Source organism: Pelobates fuscus, chromosome 13 (genome assembly GCF_036172605.1).
Source record: "Pelobates fuscus isolate aPelFus1 chromosome 13, aPelFus1.pri, whole genome shotgun sequence".
In the NCBI taxonomy this organism is placed as follows: domain Eukaryota; kingdom Metazoa; phylum Chordata; class Amphibia; order Anura; family Pelobatidae; genus Pelobates; species Pelobates fuscus.
The window spans coordinates 99,353,246-99,375,093 of NC_086329.1; the positions used below are offsets into that span (position 1 = coordinate 99,353,246).

Here is a 21,848-nt window from a genome sequence, read left to right on the forward strand (position 1 = left end):
GGAATAATGTTGGTGTATGTTATAAATATGTATATGTGTTATTATATGGGGGTCATTGCCTTTTGTATGGTAGCCGAAGGAACAGGATGCGAGGGGGCGGAGTATGGGGGGCAATGACCCATGTTTATCTGTTAATTTATTATCGTTATTATTATTATTATTATTATTAATTATTGGTTAATAAAGCTGTGGACAAATTGCCCCATATTACGTAGTGTCTGTGTGTTATTGGGTTAGGATATGGGGGTGGTTTGTCCTGGATTCCGACTGCCCAAATGGCGACTATACACCTGTCATGCTGAAAACAGACACTGAGAGTGGAGCTAAATACTATAAAATAGAATAAAATGTCTGATAGTTATTTATGGTTTTTTAAGGCTTTCTGTATTTTCAATATATAATTCTCTGCAACATATATCATTTTGCTGATTTTCCTTTTAGAGCTATTTTCTTACCCGGAATTACATGCGTCCTACTTGCCAAATCCTCTGACAACAGGTATGGACGTGACCCTGACATGTGACACGACTCTCAGCCCAAACAGATCGGCCACGGAATTACAGTTTGCTTTCTACAGAGACGGGCAGAATGTGCAGGAATTTGGTTCATCCAATAAATACCAGATTCAGTCAATTCAACCAGTAGATTTTGGATATTTTACCTGTGAAGTGAAAACTGTAACCAACAGTGTGAGGAAAAAGAGCAGAATAATATATGTCAGGAAACAAGGTACATTTATCTTCTCCATATTCTTCAATAATTTCCCTTCCCCCATATATTTACATTCCAAGTGTACACAGGCAGTATGCATATACAAACACCCATAGAACCCAGGCGGTTCATAGCAGCTAATCCTGCATATGTAAAGGCAGGCAGTCTATTCAATAAACATTGGCAGCGCCAAACTTAATTAATTTAAAATAATTCTGAAATCCCATAGATTGATGGAGAATACAGCTTGAGAGGCCTGTAAGACACAGGTGTAATATAAGGAACTGTAGCAGAGTGCAATATTAGAATCCACGATCTCCGCTGGTATAACAGGTAAATCCACAGTCAGCGCTGAAAAGTAAGGCAATATCCCCAATCCTCCCAATAACCGGACGAAACACAGTCTGGGAGTCAACTAGCAGCTTTATTCAGAACTTCCAGTATTTATGCAAGTCCCCATGCAAGGGGTTTCCTTACTGACAAAGCAGGGGTGATACAGTAAGGGACTACATGGGGGACTTAACCGTTGATACATTTCTCCCATCGGGCACCGCTGCACGAGAGGGATACTCCCACTGAAATAGACTGTTAAGTGGATTATCCCCTCGTGCAGCAGAACTGACAATTCACATAAAAATATATAACTTTAACAATATTCGTCTGATTTGCATGAACCGGTGTTCGGTAGATAGCTGGGGTCTGCGGGTACATTTCATGTGAATACCGCTCAGATCCCAGCTAAACTAACCGAACGCCGCATGACTTACATTCGTTTCAAACGTAAACATCTTATCCCAGACTTATAAATTTATATGGACAGATGCAGAAATAAACCATTTAGGATTAGTTATAACTGCTAATGTTTCTAGCATTATGGAGAGGAATGTTTGGATTCTCATGAGAAATATGAATCTTAAATTTAAAAAGTGGAAAAATCTTGAAACTTCATGGCAAGGTAAAATAATTATTATTATTATTGCATATATCCTTCCTTAGTGGTTATATTTGTTTTCCATGATTCCACTTAAAGTCCCTAGACCCTGGTTAGCAATGATTCAATCAAGCTTTAATAATTTTATTTGGAACAACAAAAAACCTAGAATTAGTCAGAAGATTCTAACTAAAAAATTGACTAATGGTGGACTAAACTTCCCAAGCATTATCTATAGTTACCACGCAAATATTATTAGGCATATATATATACCTTGCAGGATCCTAAACAGGTTTCCGAACCATGGTTCATTATTGAGTCTGAAGTGGCTCATATAGAACAATTACAATATTATATCTGGACAGTTACAAGAAACATCTTAATGAACTCTTCTTAAACAAGTTTGATGACATTATCCCAAACTTTGGAAGAATGGCTAGAAATTAAGAAAAAATTAGGCCTTAATAATCTTATACCTAAATCGTGTACACTCTGTGATCCTTGTCTGCAGTTAGCACGGTCCTTTTGGATACAAACATGCACAGTCTTTAAAAGTAACTTAATTCCAAGCGCTTTATTGTTGAGTTTCTCTACAGAGACAGCAGTAAATGAAAAAAACAATAATGTAACACAGATCCCTATAAACAAAAACCTAGCTCGTCTGAGCAGTAGCTAACATCAGATTCCCTATCTCTCAGGGGTTGAACTATAACAAAAATAATATTGGTTTCACCAACCTAGTGTCTCTGTCAGCTCTCTGCACTCCAGTGTTTAGTCAGCCTGTTGCTTTCCTTTCTCCACTCCCAGTGCTCCAAGCCAGCCTTAACTGCTTTCCTTTCTGCACTCCCAGTGCTCCAAGCCAGCCTTAACTGCTTTCCTTTCTGCACTCCCAGTGCTCCAAGCCAGCCTTAACTGCTTTCCTTTCTGCACTCCCAGTGCTCCAAGCCAGCCTTAACTGCTTTCCTTGAGCACTGGGAGTGCTCCAAGCCAGCCTTAACTGCTTTCCTTTCTGCACTCCCAGTGCTCCAAGCCAGCCTTAACTGCTTTCTTTTTGCACTCCCAGTGTTCAGTCTCCTTGACTCTCTCACTGGAGAGAACAGCCTCTCTACCACCTGCTTCCAGGGAGGAAACCAGCAATCCCCCTTTACCTGCCTAGCAGGGAGGGGTTTATTCCCACTGCTACAGCTGATTATCTGCAGCTGATCAGTGGGTTGCAGACAGTTCCAAAAAACTCTGGCCTGGACCTTATTTCTCCCAGTTGTGTATAAACTGAGGAGTGGAGCATTGGCCCACCCTGCTCTCCAAATGCTCCACCCCAGGGGACCATAACTAAATGTAGCTTTGTGTTGCACACCACACATACAACACATACTTCCCATGCGGTTAAAAGGCCTCTCTGCCTTCACTTATCACAACTCGATATATTAGAAATAATGATAAAAGACTTCTCGTTAAGGAATTGGGTCAATGCTGACAAATTAAAGATTGCAGATACCATGCAGGGGGACAATGTATTGTCTTTTCAGTGCATTACAGACACCCTTCATATTCCACGGAGAGAAATTTTCACCTATCTTCATATAAATAAATGTATTCATAAAAATGTTATTAACTCTTCTTCTATATTTGCCAAAAAATTTGAATTTATATTTAGTAACCAATCTATCAAAAAGATCACGTTTGTTGCAGCATCCATGTTGGAAGGCCTTAAGGAATCTCCCTATAAATTAATTAAGACGTGGGAACAAGAATTGGAACTTGAGATCCCTTTAGATGACTGGCACTCCTCTTTGAGTCATTTAAACAAACATATTCATTGTCTGAATTTGTCTGAATGCCACTTTAAGGTTCTTTTTAGATGGTATTACACTCTGACTAGATTATCTAGAATGTATGATTCCTTTGACCCTACTTGTTGGAGATGTGGTAGTCATCCAGGTACATATATTCATATCTGGTGGTCATGCCCTGCTGTTAGACCTTTATGGTCATGGGCTTTTAACATTTTTACGTCTATGACTGCCAATAAAATTACGGAAAATGCAGTCTCTGCTCTTTTGCATCTTAATTGGAAACTCAAATCACAAAAAGATATTTGTTTTGCCACTCATTGTTTAGTTGCTGTTAAAATTATTATTGCGAGACAATGGAAATCATCAAAGCCGTTCCATAAATGGTTATTGATTGATCAAATTATGTTTCAAATTTCGATGGAATATGAGTTGATCAATAATATGATTTGTATCTCGAAGAAAAAAGACTGGTATTATGAATGGTTAAAAAAAATATAAGGGATTATTTGGACAGTCGTCTCTTTAGATAGATTCTCCTTATTAAACTAATATTGGACATACTTATTATCATATAAAATAGTATTGATCTCCTGCTCTTTTTTTTTCTATTTCTAAGTTATATTCTATGCTGGTCACTATGTGATCATGTTTTAATTATTCTGACGTTGCATAACGATGTAATATGTTTAATATGAAACGTAATTATTTATTTGTCTGCTGCATAACTTATGAACTTGATTGCAAGGTGCAGTATATTTGTTGTATATGGAAAAAATTGCTCCAATAAAAAATTAATTAAAATAAATAAATAAATAGTGATGTACCGAACTGTTCGCTGGCGAATAGTTCCTGGCGAACATAGCGTGTTTGCGTTCGCCACGGCCAGCGAACACATGCGCGGTTCGATCCGCCCCCTATTCGTCATCATTGACTAAACTTTGACCCTGTGCCTCACAGTCAGCAGACACATTCCAGCCAATCAGCAGCAGACCCTCCCTCCTCCTGTACAGCATCCATTTTTCCATTTTAGGTGTCAATCCATATCTGCCAAGTGACCCTATGTAGGGGGAACAGTCCCTATTCTGCTCTGTGTCAGTGTGTATCAGGGTCCCTGAGGACAGGTGTCAATCCATATCTGCCAAGTGACCCTATGTAGGGGGAACAGTCCCTATTCTGCTCTGTGTCATATAAGGTTCCTTGAGGACCGGTGTCAATCCATATCTGCCAAGTGACCCTATGTAGGAGGAACAGTACCTATTCTGCTCTGTGTCAGTGTGTATCAGGGTCTCTGAGGACAGGTGTCAATCCATATGTCAAGGTGTCAATATGTCATATGTCATATGCCCTTTATGGATTAAAACCAGACTCTTCATCAACTGTGTAATTTTCCATGTGAGTTTTGCCATGGATCCCCCTCCGGCATGCCACAGTCCAGGTGTTAGTCCCCTTGAAACAACTTTTCCATCACTATTGTGGCCACAAAGAGTCCCTGTGGGTTTTAAAATTTGCCTGCCCATTGAAGTCTATGGCGGTTCGCCCGGTTCGCGAACGTTTACAGAAGTTCGCGTTCGCCGTTCGCAAACCGAAAATTTTATGTTCGCGACATCACTATAAATAAATAAATAACCATACCAGCAGGTCATAAGCCACTAAAACTGTAAACCAGAATAACAAAACATTGTACCTTTAAATCTTCATGCCCAGATGACATCAGAGTTACTGTCACAATACCTAACTCTCATGGCACTGTATGATCACAGAAATTATGTCTCTTCTGTGTTCTGCTGACATCATATATAACATGGATCCCTTCTATTGGTCTCCTTTTATAATGTCAGTCTATGTGGCATTTGTGATGATGTATAGACACGTGTGACATCATGGTCCTTTGTAATCAATTTCAACCCAGTATAGGGTATATATGCTTCCTGGTTGTCCTTGTTCCGTTCCCTGTCATGGTTCTTGTTACCTGAGAGGGTGTTTATATTGTCTATTGAATTAACTGTTTTCTGACCTTGGCTTGTTTGACTATTCTTGTTCTCTGTTATCCTGACCCTGGCCTGACTATCGATTCTGTGTAACTTTATTATATTAGTCTTTTGCCAGTCTCTCGTTTATCTGCTTGCAAATATTTAATTTATCTGTCTTAGGCACTAGCCCAGCCACTCTACGGACTGGTAGGTGTTCCTCTACTGTTTTCTCTAGGCACAAATGGAAGATAGGAATCACAGGATGGATCAGTTTGCACATGTGCTGCAAACCATCCTCACTAGAACGTCCGGCCTCTAGCTTGAGAATCAGTCAGTCAGATGGCAGCCCAGGTTTCTGCTTCCTCTATGCACCTCACTCCTCCTCCGCCACATTACAATGGAGATCCAGCTCTGTTTGTCTTCCTTAATTAAGTAGGGGTGCATTTTGAGACAGAGCCAAGATTGGCTTTTTTGTGAATTTAATGGAAGTGAAGACTCTGGCATGGATCAATTCTTCATAGGAATTGGATGATCTACTGATGTTTGATATCCCTAGTTTCATGGTGACATTTAAACGTGTATTTAGTCCTGGCAGAGCCAGGAATCCTGGTAGGAAACTTATGAGAATAAAAAAAGACTCTAGGTTAGTAGCAGAGTACTTCTGAGACCAATTGGAACAACATGGCTTTGGTCTGTGCCTTTGAGGAGGAATTATCTGACACCCTACAATATGAGGTGGCAGCCAGGGAACTTCCTGCGGGCTCAGAAGATCTTATCATGTTCATGTCTGACATAGATAATACATTACTTGAGTGAAATGTCACTAAAGAAAAAATATGCAAGCCAGAGCTTAAAGGACCAAACTTCTGGAATAAAAGGGGATCATGACATGTCACACATGTCATGTGTCCTTAAGGGGTTAAATTGGCTTATATGTTTCCTTTGCCAGAACTTTCTACTGAACAACTTCCCAAACCCATGCAGTCATCTACCCCTGTATTAGTATTGTGTCTTTTTACTTATACCAATGTACTTATGGATAATGTTGCAGAATTTGATAGCGCTTTATCAAGAAAGTATAGTAATGATAAAATAATGTGCGTTTCTTACCACTGGTTCCAGTACCCATTTCATTTGTGTTATATTTTCTTCCAGATTTGTTCTCTTTCCCCAGAATTAAAGTTAGCCCACAGGAGGTGACAGAAGATGTGGAGATGACCCTGACATGTTACACAAGTTATAGCTATGTCACAGGCCAGCTATTTGCTTTCTACAGAGATGGAGAGATGGTACAGGCATTCAGTTCATCCAATAAGTTCCAGGTTCAGTCAGTTAAGCTGAAGGACTCTCGAAATTATACCTGTGAGATCACAACATCAAACTACAATGTAAAGAAGAGAAGCCGTGTGTTACATATCCAGATACAAGGTGAGTTCATTCATGGAAACCTGCTGGTAGTGGGGATATAAGAGGCCATGCAGGAATGTTATACTTTTGCTGGAAATAAGGCTCATCTGGGTATATTCGTGGATTGGCTGAATTATTACAGCCTGCATGGTAAACTTGTGCACAGCGGAGAAATTGGGTTCAGCAGAATCCACTTTTCCAAAAATGAAATTTAGTTTGGCACCTACGACACTCATTCCTCTCGTCTATGAAAAACATTAGTGAAAACAATTTGGGTAAACAAAAAAATAATGTGAAAAGGGGGGCGAGGCCTGACTGCAATGGCGACTGGATGTGTTTTTTGAGAGTTCCTCACGATTCACATGATTTAGTCCAGTTGCCAATAATTTTCACTTGCTAGCCTGATTTACCTGGCACTCCTTAACATCCTGCAACTATTGACCAGCTCAGGGTTGCTTTCAGAGGTCATTGGCGGGTTCCCAGATGAAGATCTCTGCCGACTGTATATGAGGCCTGGTGGGTGTCTTTGGAGCTGGGCGTCAGTAGATCTTCCAGCCCGACACATGCTGACTTGTGGCTATATGACAATGCTGGACCAGTGGGGTGATCCTGGTCCCCACCCTGAGGCCCCCTTGACCCACCAGGCAACATGTGGTGAGGCTGCAACTACTGCAGACACGCAGAGAGGCGCACTTAAAATGGCGTATGCTAATACTGGTCACAGAGAGACACTATCTCTTCAATGCCGCCTGGACTAAATATCCGCTGCCTTCTGGTGGAAACTACAAGCTAGGCAAGATGCACTGGTCCCTAATTCCGCTCGAGAACCTCAAGGTGACATGGAAGCTGCCCAGCAACACCTGGTAATCAGGTCATCCACATGAGGTGGAGAAGGCCATGCCTGCGCTCCCTAAAGCGGGTAATATGCAAGATGAAGCAGAGGGTTCCAGAAACCACTGTGGAGCTACTAAAGCTGGATGAACGGCGGTTCTGGTACTGATGGCAGATGCTGGGTCATTGGCCTACATTTCCGACGCTGAGCCCAAAGACTGGCACAGACATGGGGGACTATTCTTGCCTCAGCATCGGCTGAGTGGAGCGCTATGTACTGGCCGATATTGCATCTCATCACCCGCTTGACTAAAAGGCAGCAGCCCAAACAGTTCCTATATTTTTTTCCCCCTCATCTATCTATGTATCTATCTCGTTTCTCTGGGCTTACTACCTTTAGCTGTTATTCTCAAATATACACTGTCAGCTTACTCTTTTCAAATACTGTTTGCAATGTCTTTTCTGTTTGCAATGTATTTTCTCGTTATCTGCGATGCACTACAAAAATAAAGAATAATAAAAAAAAAAGGATGTGAAAATGGTACAATCAGAATACTTCAAATTATATACGTAATATAAATTAGAAAAAAGAGGGAAGGGGTTATGGAGTGGAATGAACCACCACCACTACTCCAGAGAAGGTTTCAAGAGGTATTGGGGGCTTAACCCCAGAAAATTACAACAATAAGAACAACGAAAATAGGGTAGAAAATTCACTGACAGATAGTAGGTGGAACATCCTACCCATTCAATAATACCTCCTAATGTAGAGAGTAACATAAATGGGATAATAAACCTTTATTAGAAAAATACTAAAAAAATATATACTAAATACACCAAAAAATGTGTATTAAACAGTGATAGAGTGAACACCAAAACCTATAAAAACCAGGGCGGGCTAATCCTAAAAAGTCACATTACTAAACATAGGGTTCAGGTGAGTGAGTATTATGAACCTCTAAGAGGTCAAAGTAGAGTCACCTAGGTCCCTTAATAAATGTGTGACAACACGGTCTAATCTGGTCATACAGTAAGAGAAAAAATAGCGCTAAGCAGAAGCAGAGGTCCAATAAATGGGATAGTAGGTGTCTAGCAGTGGTTATGGTGCCAACAACAAAAAATAATAAAAATTCAGACAGAGCTGTAGTCACATGTAAAGGCGCCCGGACTAAGTCCTGAGGTGTCTAGGTATTACCAGTACCTCCCTATAGAGTGGAGGATGAAAGGTAGTCAGAGTATATTAATATAAAGTGGGTAGAGCATTCATCCTTATCAATAGCAGAGAGTAAGGTAGCCCCTGTCACACTTTAACTTAACACAAGTAGCCAAAGTGAAGGCTACAAGAACAAATGAGTAATAATTGGTAAACCTGCCTTGCAAAAGGGTAGACTTATCTTAGGTAGAGATCCTCCCAGTATTGAGGTACCCTAGGACGCCCTAGACTAACTGTCTAGCCCAAAACGAATGGCAAAACTCACTGCTGCTTCATGGCAGCCTAACAAAAATCCATAGAAAGCTATAAAGGGTGCTTTAGCGCATATTAAACACCGTGGGAGCCCAGGTAGAGTAAAAAAAGAAAAAGTGAAAACTCAATTCAGAGTAGAAGCATTGGCTAATATCAGCTCGATGCGCGTGTTGGCGTTTCAGTACGCCTTTGTCAAGAGCTAGCCAGTATATGAATCAGAAACCGTTTATAAAAGGAGTGAGTACACTCCCCTTGAGGTAAGACCTCCAATCAGAACCTACAAATCGGAAAGAGTGGCATATTGCATCCCCTGTCGTCCGGACCAATCAGGGGAGGTGGGCGTGATGACAACACTCACCACGTTCTAAGGGGGAGGAGTCTACCATTGTTCATAAATAGAGTAAAGAACAGAAACGGATGGATAGAATGATAACTGGAACAGTGTTGTATAATCAGTAAGAGATATAGCTTGAGGTCATTCATCCGTTCTGTTCTAGGTTGGATGTTCCACCTACTATCTGTGAGTGGATTTTCTACCCCATTTTGGTTGTTCTTATTTACGTAATATAAATATTTCACATTTTCGTACATTTGGTTCACAGTTAAAATGAGGAAAAGTAACCAATGGTGGGAAAAAGAAGTAGAGTTGTAAAACAAATGATACATCTATATTTATATTTTACATATATTAAATACATAAATAAATATTTTTATTTATTATTTTGTATTTATTTGTTTTATTTCTACTGCTTCTCTTTTTTTTTCTTCTGTTGGTCACTTCTCGCGATCTGTGAATTAAATCAACATTTAGTGACTGTACCCTAGCCACCAATTGTCTTTTTTTCCTCCCATCATCTTGTTGATGGTAGCAAAGGGCTATGACTAGATGGCAACTGCTTATCCAGCTAAGAAGATTGGTTGTAGCCTCCTCCCATCACTGAGAGATGACAAAATCCTTTTAACACTTGCAGTGTAGGTGAGAACCTACCAGTAAATTAAGTGATTTTACAACCCGAAACTCAGAACATGTGGAGTTTAATAAAATAATTTGCTAGTTAACAGAATTCCATTGTTTAAAGCACACATAGAACTGAGTTAATGTAGAATTGAACAATGTGATACATTTTCAAGTTCCAGTATTTGAATTTCGGAGCTGACCTTATTGGGAAAAAAAACAAACAAACAAAAAATTGTTTTATATAAATTATTGTTCTGATTGTCCACCTGTAATTTTAAGTTCACATATTTTAAACCATTATTTGGATAACAGTAACAAAAGCTTTAGCTTTCTTCCAGTCTGAGGTATGCATAATATAAAGAAGTAAAAAGGATAATTATGAGGATTCTGGAAAAATGTTAGCTGGGACTGGACAGCTAATTCTTTATTTCCGAGGTCTCCCAGTTTGAAATCCAAGTGCAAAACTGCTGTTTTCCAGCGTCCAGCCGAAATGGCCACATTTTCATTACTGAACAAACACAGCATTGGACCCACTCTCTGATACTCTGAGGATTGCAGGAAGGTCCAGATCAGAGAGCATTTTCCACCAAACAGAGGATCTGAGCTAGTGAACCAACCAAGTCCAACATCTTGTCCTGGATCTCATTCAGCCCATTCACAATTCCATTACAAGGATACTTTCCAGACCTGACCATACACCTACCTATGAGGGCAGCAAATTCCAGGGTTTGAGCCATCTTACCCATTACAAGTCTCCAATAGTCTAAGACTTTCTGGCACTCACTAGCATGAGACCTTGCAGCACAAAGTGGACTTCACCAAAAATGAATACTGCTTAAGCAATTAATCCCCCTCTGAAAAAAACACATCACATACTTTTTCACATGTCTACATCTTTATATTTAATAAAATATATTGATTTTCTTTAGTCACTAAACACTAAATTGTAGTGAATTTAATTCAGAATCTAAAATTTAGGCAGAATTGCAGATTTGTTTTTGTTCATTACGATTTCTTGCTTAGTGAATACGCATTCTGTCTTTGATTTGTAGGGTTACTGCCATGCTATTCTCCTGTAGCATTCGCTATGTCCATCCATAATTTGTTTGCTCAACATTTGCAATTTATCCAGGACCTCTGGGTGGAAAGCAACTCCAAACCCTAATACTCTATAGACATACTATTTGTCATTTTAGGAAGATATCATTTTCTTCTCACTTATACAAAACACATTAATCAACACTCAATTTGGCTAAACAATATTGTCTTTTAGAAAGACAGAGATGTTCTAATTGAAAGGCAGTAGTTTGATATACTTTCATGCATACTGTTATTGTTTTCCTTATGATAGCATGAACACTGATATGAGACAATACAAAAGATGCCATTAGATATTTACCCATTACCCTGTGGTTCTAAGGTTCCTGTAGTAATGCACACCTCACTGTTATATTGCTTTCAATATTAGAATGGTTGAGAAATTTCCAACACACCCAGTAGCTCTCTGCTTCGCATATAATATAAAGAAACAGAAATACATTTTCCATAAAGGAAACCAAATAGAATAACCCCAAAATCCCCCAGAAATAAAAAAGCAGCAGACAATTGGCATCACTATTAAAGTAATCCATTCACCCACGCAGGCAAATAGTCAGAAAAATTAAGCTTACTGTAAATCCTAAATTAAGGTGTAATATATATTAATGCACTCTTTTCTAGAGCTGTTCTCATTCCCCCAAATTGAACTGAGCCCACAAGTAATGATAGAACGTGAGAAGATGACCCTGACCTGTAACATAACTGCACGAGATTCCGCGAACCTGCTATTTGCTTTCTACAGAGATGGAGAGATGGTCCAGGGATTCAGTCCATCCAATAAGTACCAGGTTCAGGCAGTTAAGCTGGAGGACTCAGGAAATTATACCTGTGAGGTCAGAACCTCAAACTACAACGTAAAGAAAAAAAGCCGGGTGTTACATATCCAAATATTAGGTGAGTATGGAACACAGAAACTATACGTGTAAAGTATCTTCCAGTAAAAATAATATAATAAAAGACAGGTCCATCCTCTAGAGAGATATACAATAAGAGCGAGAGAGCGAGAGAGCGAGCGAGCGAGCGAGCGAGAGAGACAGACTTCATCGGATTAAGGTCTGGGGAATTTGGAGGCCAAGGTAACATCTTAAACTCTTTGACATGTTCCTCAAACTATTCCTAAACATTATTTTCCTGTTGAAAGATGCCACTGCCATCAGGAAGAATTACCATGAAGGGGTGTACATGGTCTGCACCAATCTCTGGGTAGGTGGTACATGTCAAACTAACATACACATGAATGCCAGGACCCAAGGTTTCCCAGCATAATGTTGCCAAGAGTATAATACTAACTCCACCAGCCTGCTTTCTTCCCATAGTGCATCCTGCTGCCATCACTCCCCCAGGTAATCAATGCACACACACCCGGCCATCCACCTGACATAAAAGAAAATGGAACTCATCAGACCAAGCAACCTTATTCCATTGCTCTAAGGTCCAGTTCTGACACTCATGTCCCTATTGAATGTGCTTTCAGTGGTGGACAGGGGTCACTCTGGTTACACCTACACAGCCCTACATGCAGCAAACTGCGATGCAGTGGGTAACATCTTTCTATTATGGCCAACATTATGTTTTTTAGCAATCTGACCTAGAGTAGCTCTTCTGTGTAATAGGACCAGACAGGCTAGCCTTCACTCCTCATATGCATCAATGAGCCTCGAGTGTTTATTAGCCTAATGCCGGTTCCCCAGTTGTCCTTCCTTGCACCACTTTTGATAGGTACTAATCACTGCATACACCCTACAAGTCTTGTCATTTTGGAGACACAGACATTTCACCATTATTTTTCGCCATTGTAAGAATATAATCAATCTTATTTACTTTGCCTATCAATGGTTTTGGCTGATCAGTGTATATGAAATGTCTATGCACAGTTATGCACGTTATATTTGATATCTTCATAGTGTAGATGTGGGTCTGGTTTAAGAACCCACGCTGATACAACAATTTGAGCTCATTACCTCCTCCTTATTATTATGCACCTGCAACCCCTTATTTAATACGTTTTCTATTTAAATACAAGCTCTCTCTATTTCCTACGCTCAGTCATACTGTTGCATTTTCTATTTCAGGGTTTCCTGTGACCACGTCAAAGACTTCCTTTCCTAATGTAGCCTAATGCAGGTTTTCTAGACTTAAAAGCTAAAATCTTTTATTCTCTTTATTTTGTATCTGACCTCTGCTCTTTTTTGAGTTTTATAAAGTTCTTGAAAACTGGAGCCCTAAATAGCAGCACATTTACACAATCACATCTGGAAATAAATATTAATAGTTGCCCTCACAATGCATAGATTTGTGCATTACCCAATTACTAATTAACTGTATGCACCATGCATGTGCCTGTATGGCAATGCTGAAAAACAAAATGCTGAACACGTTACAGACATTCTCTATAGATGCCTCAGAGCGCCTTAAGCTTCTTGGAGCAGTGAAGTTGCCCACAACGCATAAATGTTGTGGAGGTAAGGTATCGTTTTTTAATTTTTTTATTATTCACCTTGGTAAACGCTGCAGATATGTTTACCGTTTTATTCAGCAATCCTGCTCATCAGGATATGACTCAATCCTTTCCTGCAACAATACAGTTTGTAGTAAATCATAGGGAATTGTTTAACATAATGCCCATAGCTCTTTCCATCTTGTATTACTTTCTAAGCATACTGGAGAAGTAGCTCTTTATAGAAGGAGATTTCAATATTCAGCAGAAATAATATGCAAAATGTAAAGTGCATCTTGTTCTGAACTACCAGTTATCTCTATTTCTTAAGGCTCTGTTGTATTGCTACATTTTCTACATCAAAGTGTTTCAGTTTTTTTCTGTGGTCACCTAAAAATACTTCCTCTCCTAATGTAACCAAGTGCAGGTTTTATAGCCTTTTTTCGAAGCTAAAGTCTACTATTCTACTTATATTGTATTCGACCTCTGCACTATTTCCAGTTCCTTGATGTTATTTTTGTAAATTAGTGCCCAAAATAGCAGCACACTTCCATAGCCACCAGTGGGCAAACCTGGAAATAAACTATTAAAGAGACACTGTCAGTAATGAGATGTTTGCATTATCTAATTAGTAATTAACTGTATGCACCATGCATGTGTCTGTATGGCACTGTTTAAAGATAAATGCTGAGCAGGGGCGTATTAGCCGCGAGGCAAACAAGGCATTTGCCTTGGGCGGCATTTTCCAGGGGGCGGCAAAAAACGCCGCCCCCAAATGCCCAGGGCAAATGCCTTGTTAGCCTTGCGGCTAACAGACATGCCGGCGGGCTGCTGGGCGGGCGGCACTGGCTGGCGGGCGGGCGGCTGGCTGGCAATGGAGCACTTCCTCTGAGCTGTCTGCTCAGCTCCCTCGCAGAGTGAGGCTGGGAGCCGGAATATGATGTCATATTCTGGCTCCACCTCCCAGCCTCACTCTGCGGGCGGCACGCGAGGGAGCTGAGCAGACAGCTCAGAGGAAGAGCTCCCTCGCCAGCCAGCCGCCCGCCCGACAGCCAGTGCCGCCCGCCCAGCAGCCACTGGACCACCAGGGAGGAAGAGACACCCCCCCCAGCATTCCCAAAGGTAAGGAGGCTGGGGGGGGAGAGGTGTTTAAATAAATTAAAACAAATGTGTTAATGTGGGTGTGTGTGTGTGTCAGTGTGTGTCTGTGTCTGTTAGTGTGTGTGTGTCTGTTAGTGAGTGTGTCTGTTAGTCTGTGTGTGTGTGTCTGTTAGTGTGTTTGCCTGTGAGTGTGTGTGTGTGTGTGCTAGTGTGTGTCTGCTAGTGAGTGTGTGTCTGCTAGTGAGTGTGTGTCTGCTAGTGAGTGTGTGTCTGCTAGTGTGTGTGTGTCTGCTAGTGTGTGTCTGTTAGTGAGTGTCTGTTAGTGAGTGTCTGTTAGTGAGTGTCTGTTAGTGAGTGTCTGTTAGTGAGTGTCTGTTAGTGAGTGTCTGTTAGTGAGTGTCTGTTAGTGAGTGTCTGTTAGTGAGTGTCTGTTAGTGAGTGTCTGTTAGTGAGTGTCTGTTAGTGAGTGTCTGTTAGTGAGTGTCTGTTAGTGAGTGTCTGTTAGTGAGTGTCTGTTAGTGAGTGTCTGTTAGTGAGTGTCTGTTAGTGAGTGTCTGTTAGTGAGTGTCTGTTAGTGAGTGTCTGTTAGTGAGTGTCTGTTAGTGAGTGTCTGTTAGTGAGTGTCTGTTAGTGAGTGTCTGTTAGTGAGTGTCTGTTAGTGAGTGTCTGTTAGTGAGTGTCTGTTAGTGAGTGTCTGTTAGTGAGTGTCTGTTAGTGAGTGTCTGTTAGTGAGTGTCTGTTAGTGAGTGTCTGTTAGTGAGTGTCTGTTAGTGAGTGTCTGTTAGTGAGTGTCTGTTAGTGAGTGTCTGTTAGTGAGTGTCTGTTAGTGAGTGTCTGTTAGTGAGTGTCTGTTAGTGAGTGTCTGTTAGTGAGTGTCTGTTAGTGAGTGTCTGTTAGTGAGTGTCTGTTAGTGAGTGTCTGTTAGTGAGTGTCTGTTAGTGAGTGTCTGTTAGTGAGTGTCTGTTAGTGAGTGTCTGTTAGTGAGTGTCTGTTAGTGAGTGTCTGTTAGTGAGTGTCTGTTAGTGAGTGTCTGTTAGTGAGTGTCTGTTAGTGAGTGTCTGTTAGTGAGTGTCTGTTAGTGAGTGTCTGTTAGTGAGTGTCTGTTAGTGAGTGTCTGTTAGTGAGTGTCTGTTAGTGAGTGTCTGTTAGTGAGTGTCTGTTAGTGAGTGTCTGTTAGTGAGTGTCTGTTAGTGAGTGTCTGTTAGTGAGTGTCTGTTAGTGAGTGTCTGTTAGTGAGTGTCTGTTAGTGAGTGGGTTTGTCTGTTACTGAGTGTGAGTGTGTCTGTTAGTGTGTGTGTTTCTGTTAGTGTGTGTGTGTGTTTCTGTTAGCGAGTGTGTGTTTCTGTTAGCTAGTGTATGCGTATCTGTTAGTGAATGTGTGTATTTAGAATGCGGGGCGGGGGGAAGGGTTGGGTGGGGGTGGCGCCTGAGTTTTGTCCTGCCTAGGGCAGCACAAAACCAGGATACACCACTGATGCTGAGCATGTTACAGACTTTTTTCTGTAGCTGCCCCAGTGTGCCTGAAGCTTCATGGGGCAGTTAAGTCGTCCACAATGCATAAATGCTATGGAAGTAAAGTATCTGGAGCAAATGAAAAAGGAACTGTCACTTCTCTCGTCAGTACAGTTGCTCTTTAACCATCCTGTTTATCAGGGTGAGTGCTAAGCCTTTTCCTACATTAAAGGGACACTATAGTCACCAGAACAACTACAGCTTATTGAATTTGTTCTGGTGAGAAGAATCATTACCTTCAGGCTTTTCAGAGAAAAAGCAGTGTTTACATTACAGAAAGGTGATCACTTCACTGGCCACTCTTTAGATGGCTGTTAGAGATCTTTCCTGGGTCATGGCTGCCCTAAAATGCATCCAAACATTCAGTATCTCCTCCCTCTGCATGCAGACACTGAACTTTCCTCATAGAGATTCATCTCTATGAGGAGATGCTGATTGGCCAAGGCTTTGTTTGAATTATGCTGGCTCTGCCCCTGATCTGCCTCCTTGACAGTCTCAGCCAATCCAAAGGGGAAGCATTGTGATTGGATCAGGCTACCACTTCTGATTGTGTCAGCAGACTGATTGTTTTTCTGAGGCAAACAGCATGCAGAGTTACAGCTTCAGGCTTGAATACAGTAAGATTTTGCTATATTTATGGAGGCATGAAGTGCCATGGGGAGCTAGATGGTGGTGTTAACACTATAGGGTCAGGAATACATGTTTATTTTCCTGACCCTATAGTGCTCCTTTAACTTTTGCAGAAAAAATGAAGCTGTATAACATGAAGCTGTTTAACATGAATGAAATCTTATTTTCTATGCAATGTGGAAAAGTATCAGAAATTAAAAAATGCACCATATTAGGAATTTTCTCAAATTTCCAAAAAATACACATGATCTATCCCAGAAATGGTATAGTTGATATATCTGCTACAATTTAAACATAAGATGGACAGAACTGGAGTTTGCCAAGCAGCAAGTCGTTAACATTATCTCCTCTTTTCTCACAGGGCCCACAAGTCAGACATACTGGCAGACAATTCTCATTACCTGTCTGTCGGTTCTACTGCTCATTGTGGTAATCCTTGCTTTTGTGTTTAGACACAAACTTGTTCAAGCTGTTCGTAAGCAATACCGGTACCAGCCAAAAAGAGGTAAATAGAGAACTTCAAGTTACTAAGTTTGACAGTTTTAGAACAACTCTTAGTAGTATTTTTCTTTTTTTTTGTAAATATGTGTTTATTGAAGTGTTATGTTCAATTAGTCAACTTTGAGTAAACATTAATTGGGACACGCAGGTCCCGGCGATCAGTACATCAACGGTAACATGCAAAAACTGTAAGTTATCATTTCAATTGAAGCGACACGCAGGTCACCTCTGAACATGAGCATATCATCATTAACTGCCAACATGTTAACATTCTGTTTTCTGTTTTCCTCCCCCCCATGCCGACCCCCCCCCCCCGCCCCCCGTGTGCGGCCACTCAGATCCCGAGGAGAACCATTGGAAGTGTCAAGTGGGGCAATTGAGCGTAGTATCCATAGCTTTTCATAAAGAGACGTGTCGAGAGATACATGCTCTAGGTGTCAGTTTAGCGACCTATCCAACCATAACATACACAAGGGTCTAATGATGTTAGGTGTAAGACGTGGTTCGGAGCTCGGAGAGTGGGTCTAGCACTTCGAGTATGGGCCTATAAATCCCTACTTGAGCTTGGGTGGGTAGGTTTCAGGTTGCGGTTGTGGTGGGAATGGCAGTACAGGACACAGTTTACTACTAGGCGGGGTCAGGGGTTAGCTGTCACGGTCTTATTACCATGTGTTCTCTGGGGTGCATGAGGCATCCGCCCCCCCTCCCCCCTTAGTAGTGTTTTTCAACTCTGCCCCAAAATAAGACCATCCATTCACCTACCTTAACCATTAGTAACAGTTAAAAAATATATTCAAATCTGTCTCGAGTATTAAACAGGACCAGTTAAAAAATTTGAGAACATATTTTGGGAGAATGGATTGGGAATGGGAGCATCTGTTTTACTTTTACTAAATTTAATTTTAACTGTGAGCCATTTTTTTATTTAAAGGTTAACAGGTTTTGGGTTAACAGTGTATGGCTGAACGCAAAATTCCACAAACAGGAAAAGTCTAGATAATTAAAGTTCATGACAGGGTACCGAGTGTGGTTTGGGTTTAAATACAGTATAGCAAAATCCTTTTAGTTAGCGTTGATTAAAAAGCACCAGAAGGTACATACACTGTGTTGAGGGAATGACACAACACTGGCAGTGAAGAGGTCTGGGTCAAACATAGCATCACAATGACACAGGGCATATCAATGTGTGCTACACATTTGTCAAGAAGTGAAGTGACGAGTGACATGACAGAGCTTAAATTGTTTTTATTCAGCATAAGGTAAATGTAATTGGGTGGTAATTGGGGAGTTTGTAACAGATACAGTCATGGGAAAGAGAAAGTACACCCTCTTGGAATTCTGGAATTCAATCATCTGTTCCTTAGCGGGTTTAAAAATTAGATAAATACAACATTAGATGAACAACACACAACATAGTACACCATGTCATGATTTATTTCACAAAATAAACCCAAAATGGAGAAGCCATGTGTGAAAAATTAAGTACACTCTTACTGCTTCCATAGAACCTAATAGGCTAAGTAGCAGACAGGTGCTGCTAATCAAATGCCCTTTATTAATTGACCATCAGCAAGTGTGACCACCAAAGTTTTAGCAGTTTGCTGGTCTGGACCATTCAGGTGTGTCACGCAATGCCAAGGAGAAAAGACATCAGCAAAGTCACATCTCTGACTCTTTGGACCTAAAGTTCATCACAGTACAACTAGAAAAAGACTGAACATGTATTGTTTGTTTGGAAGGTTTGGAAGGAGAAAGCTTCTTCTATCTAAAAAGAACATGGCCGCACGGCTTAGGTTTGCAAAGTTTCATCTGAACAAACCACAAGACTTCTGGAGCAATGTCCTTTGGACAGACAAGACCATAATACACAGCGCCACATTTGGCAAAAAACAAACAGCATATCAGCACAGGCACCTCATATCAACTGTCCAGCATGGAGGTGGAGGGGTGATGATTTGGGCTTGTCTTGCAGCCACAGGACCTTGAAACCTTGTAATCATTGAATCGACTATGAACTCCTCTGTATACCAAAGTATTCTAGAGTCAAATGTGAGGCCATCTGTTTGACTGCTAAAGCTTCACCAAATTGGGCAATGCAAGAGGACAATGATCACAAGGACTCCGGCAAATCTACAACAGAATGGCTGAAAAAGAAAAGAATCAAGGTGTTGCAATGGCTCAGTCAAAGTCCAAAGTCCTTAAGAGAACTGTGCATAAACAAATGCCAGCAAACCTCAATGAACTGAAGCAACATTGTAAAAAGAGTGTGCCAAAATTCCTACACAATGATGTGAGAGACGCATAAAGCCATACAGAAAACCATTACTTCAAGTTATTGCTGCTAAAGGTGGTTCTACAAGCTATTGAATCATAAGGTGTACTATGTTTTTCACACATGGCAAATTTATACAGAGAACAGCTGGCATGGTATGTGGATTCATAATTGTGGTTTATAACTTTCTTTATATTAATATGGGAGTCATATTGACCTCATAGGCTTTTTACTTTTATTTATTTTTTTATATGCTTTAATGTGGTGGCTAGTTTACTCTTGCAGCAAGGTTTTCAATTTGTCGATTGGCATCTAGCACTGCCAGTGGGCAAATAGTTTAGGTTTTATTTAAATCTATGTCCGGGTTTGACCTAATTGAAGTAGTGTAAAAGGGCCTGTACGCAGCCAAATGATTTGGGCCTATTTGGTACGGGGGCCATATGAACTTTAGTTACTATCCCTGAATAGGCAGAGGGGCTGAATTAAAGAATGTGACTCCCACCAAATTCGGGAATGCCAGAACACGAAGAATGCTTATGCTATCCTCATCTTACACTAGCCCTTATGTTAGGAAAAAAAAATCCCATACGAGAAGATTATATATAACACTAAAGCATACATTATGGAAAAATAATGCCATCTTGGATGCTGGAGATGTCTCCAGAACACAATTTACTGTTATTTATCATATTTAGATATTTGTAGCGGTTACCAGATGTTTCTGAAAAATCCAGAATTTTTCGTGTGTATTATTTTGTATGGGAGGAGAAGGAAGCTGCTGGCCACAGTCTGTACAGCAGTCTACTGCCATGTTGTTTAATACTGTCCTTGCAGTGAGTTTCCCTTTGAAGTTTGGTAAATACATCGTTTATGAGTAAGGATTTGACCCAGAGTAATACTATTACAGCACCCGCATGTGTTTGAGCTGTTTCGGAGGTGATATCAGTGAGCTGGAGGAGTTACTGAAATCCTCAGCAAAATGTGATCCAACTGCAGCCACGTGTTAGAGTTGCACTTATGACTGTATACGTCAGTCATTATATTGAAGAGATAATGAAATATGATAACAAATCATTACATGAACAACTCATTATTTTCTTGGTTTTACAGATCACACATTCTCTGAGGTTCCCATTAGGTGAGTAATTAGGCAGTTGCTCTACTTTCCCTTCGGATTTGTGAAATTTCTTTAAAGAATTGCCTTGTAAATAGGTATGTCTTGTAAAGTCCCTTTCTGTGTAGAAGTCATACTTAAAGGGACCCCCAACTGCAGAAATAAAAAAAATTCACTGTATATGAAATATGTCCCCCACAAACATCCATGTATTTAATTATGAATATTTTCATTGGTGAACATGAAAAACAACAGATCTCTTGCCTGCAGCCTTTACATGCCCTCCCCTTCTCACCCCACCCAGACTTTCTATGGCTGTCCAATCACAGACTTCCCAATGCAGCTCAATGAAAATGTTTTCCAAGGCAGATGCTCTGTGCAACATCCTGCCACTTGACTTAAGTTCCACTGAGATAACCAAACCAGGAAGTCTTGTGACTGACAGCGAGTTGGGTATAACAAGGTTAATTTATAACAATATGTATAGTTTTTTTTATAAATGTGTCTATTGATATCTGCACTTGTTTTGTAAAATGAAAAAAATGACACACTTTTCACACATAAAGCACTTCAGCAAGCTAAAGTGCTTAAGGGGTCTGGAGTGTCCTTTTAGCATACATGTACTGGTAATGTTAAGTTGTCAAGGTGAACATACAATAGCACAGACACAGTAGTAAATTAGACTAGATAGCAACTGTGACGGACCGCTTGCCACCCCGACTGGGTGCCTCTGTCAATCGTTGCTCCTAGTGCTCACCGAGGGCTTTAAGCACTCCACCGGACACCATAAACACTGAAGACCCCACAAACTGCCACAGCTTGGTTGGGGATCTCGCCATCTTCCACTCACCCTGGACCCAAGACCACGATCCAGCTTCCAGTGGGTAAACCTCTCCTCCAAGAGAGTATAGCTGTGAAGCTCTTATAAGAGCTAGTGATTTAGCTTGTATAGCAGGTCCCTACAAACACGAGGCGAAAACACATGATATCCCCACAATTGTTACATCCCTTGATAGTTCTGATCTGGGTGACATATCCAAAAATCATCTGGATCAGTTCAGGGGTTCAAGAATTCTATGGAAGTCATATTTTGATGCCCGCACGCATGGTCCCATGC

At 40.7% G+C, this 21,848-nt stretch overlaps 1 protein-coding gene across 1 annotated transcript; it reads left to right on the forward strand.

The window, feature by feature from the left end:
* Positions 1 to 347: 347 nt before the first annotated feature.
* Positions 348 to 19,062, forward strand: LOC134582666 (high affinity immunoglobulin gamma Fc receptor I-like). Its single transcript, XM_063439318.1, has 6 exons — positions 348 to 357; positions 442 to 729; positions 6,561 to 6,833; positions 11,786 to 12,058; positions 17,206 to 17,349; positions 18,965 to 19,062. Exons 1-6 carry the CDS (start codon positions 348 to 350, stop codon positions 19,060 to 19,062), a joined length of 1,086 nt encoding a protein of 361 aa, XP_063295388.1.
* The last annotated feature ends 2,786 nt before the right edge of the window (positions 19,063 to 21,848 follow it).